Genomic DNA, 2,500 nt, shown 5'->3' on the forward strand with positions numbered 1-2,500 from the left:
TCTGTGGCTGAGGGTTTGGTGAGGTCTGTGATTGGGTTTTGTGTCAGTAGCGGGGCGGCATCGTGGTGTGTGGTGCCCTGCTGAGCGAGGGCCGCAGCAACTCACCCCTAGGCACACCACCTCTGGCTAGGTCGCCGCCCGCAGGTACTCGTGATGTTAGTTTTCTTCTTTTGATTGCTCCTGTCATGGGTCACCAGAACAGATCAACTTTCTTCAGTGTGCTAGGTCTTCTGCGCCTCCCTCAGTCACCCATTACAAGTCTTCTTTCACTGCATCTATAAACCTTCTCTTACGTCTTCCTCTCTTTCTCTTGCCGGATAGCTCTGTCTCTAGCACTCTTCCTCCTTCCCATATACTGCTCGTCTCTCTTCTTGACACAATGTACGTTTTATGAAGGGCTTGTCACGTGTAGGTCTGCTGGCTTCTTGCAGCTTCCTTTATGTTCTCATGTGTTAAGGATTGTAAATAGGTAAGAGGTGTGAATAAGAAAAGAATACATAGAAAGTGCGTCTAGACAAGTGTGGATAATCAAGGAGTGGTACATGACTTGTGTTGCGTTGGACATGAACACGTAAGAATCCTGAGTAACTAAATGACTAAAATACACAGCAACAAGATCATGTATCGCCAGAGGAGATTACGAAAGAGCATATATATATAAACTGCGTCTAGATAAGAATGAATAAGCAAGGAGTGGCATAAGAGTCACTCCGAGTTGCTTTGACCATCAGTAGGTAAAAACCTCGACTAACTGGTTAAATTATATCACAAGAACATCCTTTATCGTCAAAGAAAGATAAGAAAGAGTATATGTACGTCCCGATAAGAATGAACAAGAAAGGAATGATGCATAAATTACTCTGATTACTCTGACTTACGCTATACTCGAGTTGAATTAGCTAGCAAGAACATAATTTATCGGCAGAGGAGGTTACGGAACAGCGCTGCCTCTTCCACCGAGAAACTTCCGTCACTCAGGATCGAACTCGTAACATTGAGAGGACGCCTTTCCCCCCCCCCCCTCTCTCTCTCTCTCTTAGTGGAGCAGCAGCAGCACCCGTGGTGTGTCCTACAGGCTGGCGAGGCTACTGGGCGACACTAATGGATTTAAATCAGTTTCATTAGCATCATGTGGCGGACAGTGGACCAACACTCTGACTCGAACAGTTTCGAGAGGGAGGCTTCAAGAGGGAGGCTTCAAGAGGGAGGTTTTGAGGACACTTATCGTCAAAATTTTGGCTAGACTCAATAATATGTTTCTTAGTGCTGGGCCATTAGGGAGCTTTAAAAGATTAGACAAATTTACGGATGCGGATGAGGAGGAAATGCGTAGGCATGTTTTGCGGAGGGACTGCCACGTGTAGGCCTAATGACTTTCTGCAGCTCCCTTACTTTCTTATGACTGCATTCTTTGGGGACAGGCATCTTCAGTGAGCCTTCTTTATAGCTTTTTTGTTGCTCTAAGCCAGAGTTCCTTCTTACATATAAAAAGACACGAGAACGTAAAAAACACATTCTATTTAAGTTCTCCATATTAACTTTCGCCCATAAACGTATTGTTCTCTCATTAGCGTTGTTTTCAGAGGCAACAGGGATGATTATTTACGTGAACATACATTTTTTGCCCTAGATGGAACGTAATCCTTGTTAAAACCATCGCCTGAATCACGTAAAACACCCTTGAAAATTCCCTACAGTTCAGCTTTTACTTTAGATTAGGCAGTGTAACTTATCGAAAGAACCAGTGAGGAGAGATGGGTGGGGAGGAGCCTTCGTATTTACTATTCTACAGCTTTTACTTTAGATAGCGTTGTGTAGCTTATCTAAACAACCTCATGTGTCTTGATTAGTCTCCTGTTGTTCGTTGCTTCTTTGTGTTCTTGTGTGTTTCCTTTTTTTTTCTACAATCTTCTCAGTTAATTTCTTGTGAATATTATCTGTAATTTTCTTTCTTTTAAGTTTATCGTTTTCCTGCTTTCCTCGTTTCTTTTTTCCTAGTTCAGTTTATTTTTTTCCTCCATTCCTCTCCCCTTCACTGAATTCATAACATTTACTCATATCCTTTTTTCTACTTTTTGATTTCCGTTCTCTCTTTTCGTTCTTTAAATGATCTTTTTATTAGTTTCCACCTTTTAATTTTTCCTTTTTTTATTCCTATCCTTCTCACTTTTTCCCTCTTTTTATTTGTTTCCTCTCCTTCTTTTTACTTCTCTTTATCGCGTCTTTCTTTACCATCACTATCATCTGTGTCATCTCCCTTGTCTGACCCTGCCTCGTGTGTGTGTGTGTGTGTGTGTGTGTGTGTGTGTGTGTGTGTGTTGAAAGATGACCAGCCGTGTCCTTGTTGCTTTTGTTCTGCATGTGTTTGTTTTGCTTCTCTCTCTCTCTCTCTCTCTCTCTCTCTCTCTCTCTCTCTCTCTCTCTCTCTCTCTCTCTCTCTCTCTCTCTCGTCGTGGTAGTTAAATAAAACATGCAAGTTCTACATTTTACTACACACACA

At 42.2% G+C, this 2,500-nt stretch overlaps 1 protein-coding gene across 5 annotated transcripts in view; it reads left to right on the top strand.

Moving 5' to 3' along the window:
- The window catches only part of LOC135113251 (matrix metalloproteinase-17-like), a 36,999-nt gene that overhangs the window by 13,426 nt on the left and 21,073 nt on the right, over nt 1–2,500 (top strand). The window contains exon 1 of one of the 5 annotated variants that reach the window (XM_064028446.1): nt 1–155. This exon is cut by the window's left edge and continues 20 nt beyond it. The exons of 3 other annotated variants lie outside the window; for them this stretch is intronic. In XM_064028446.1, the coding sequence (XP_063884516.1) occupies nt 154–155 (2 nt within the window). In that variant the 5' untranslated portion in view covers nt 1–153. The remainder of the gene's footprint in view (nt 156–2,500) is intronic. One more of the 5 variants, XM_064028447.1, reaches the window with a different exon arrangement.

The sequence above is a fragment of the Scylla paramamosain genome, chromosome 25, assembly GCF_035594125.1.
Source record: "Scylla paramamosain isolate STU-SP2022 chromosome 25, ASM3559412v1, whole genome shotgun sequence".
Taxonomy (NCBI): domain Eukaryota; kingdom Metazoa; phylum Arthropoda; class Malacostraca; order Decapoda; family Portunidae; genus Scylla; species Scylla paramamosain.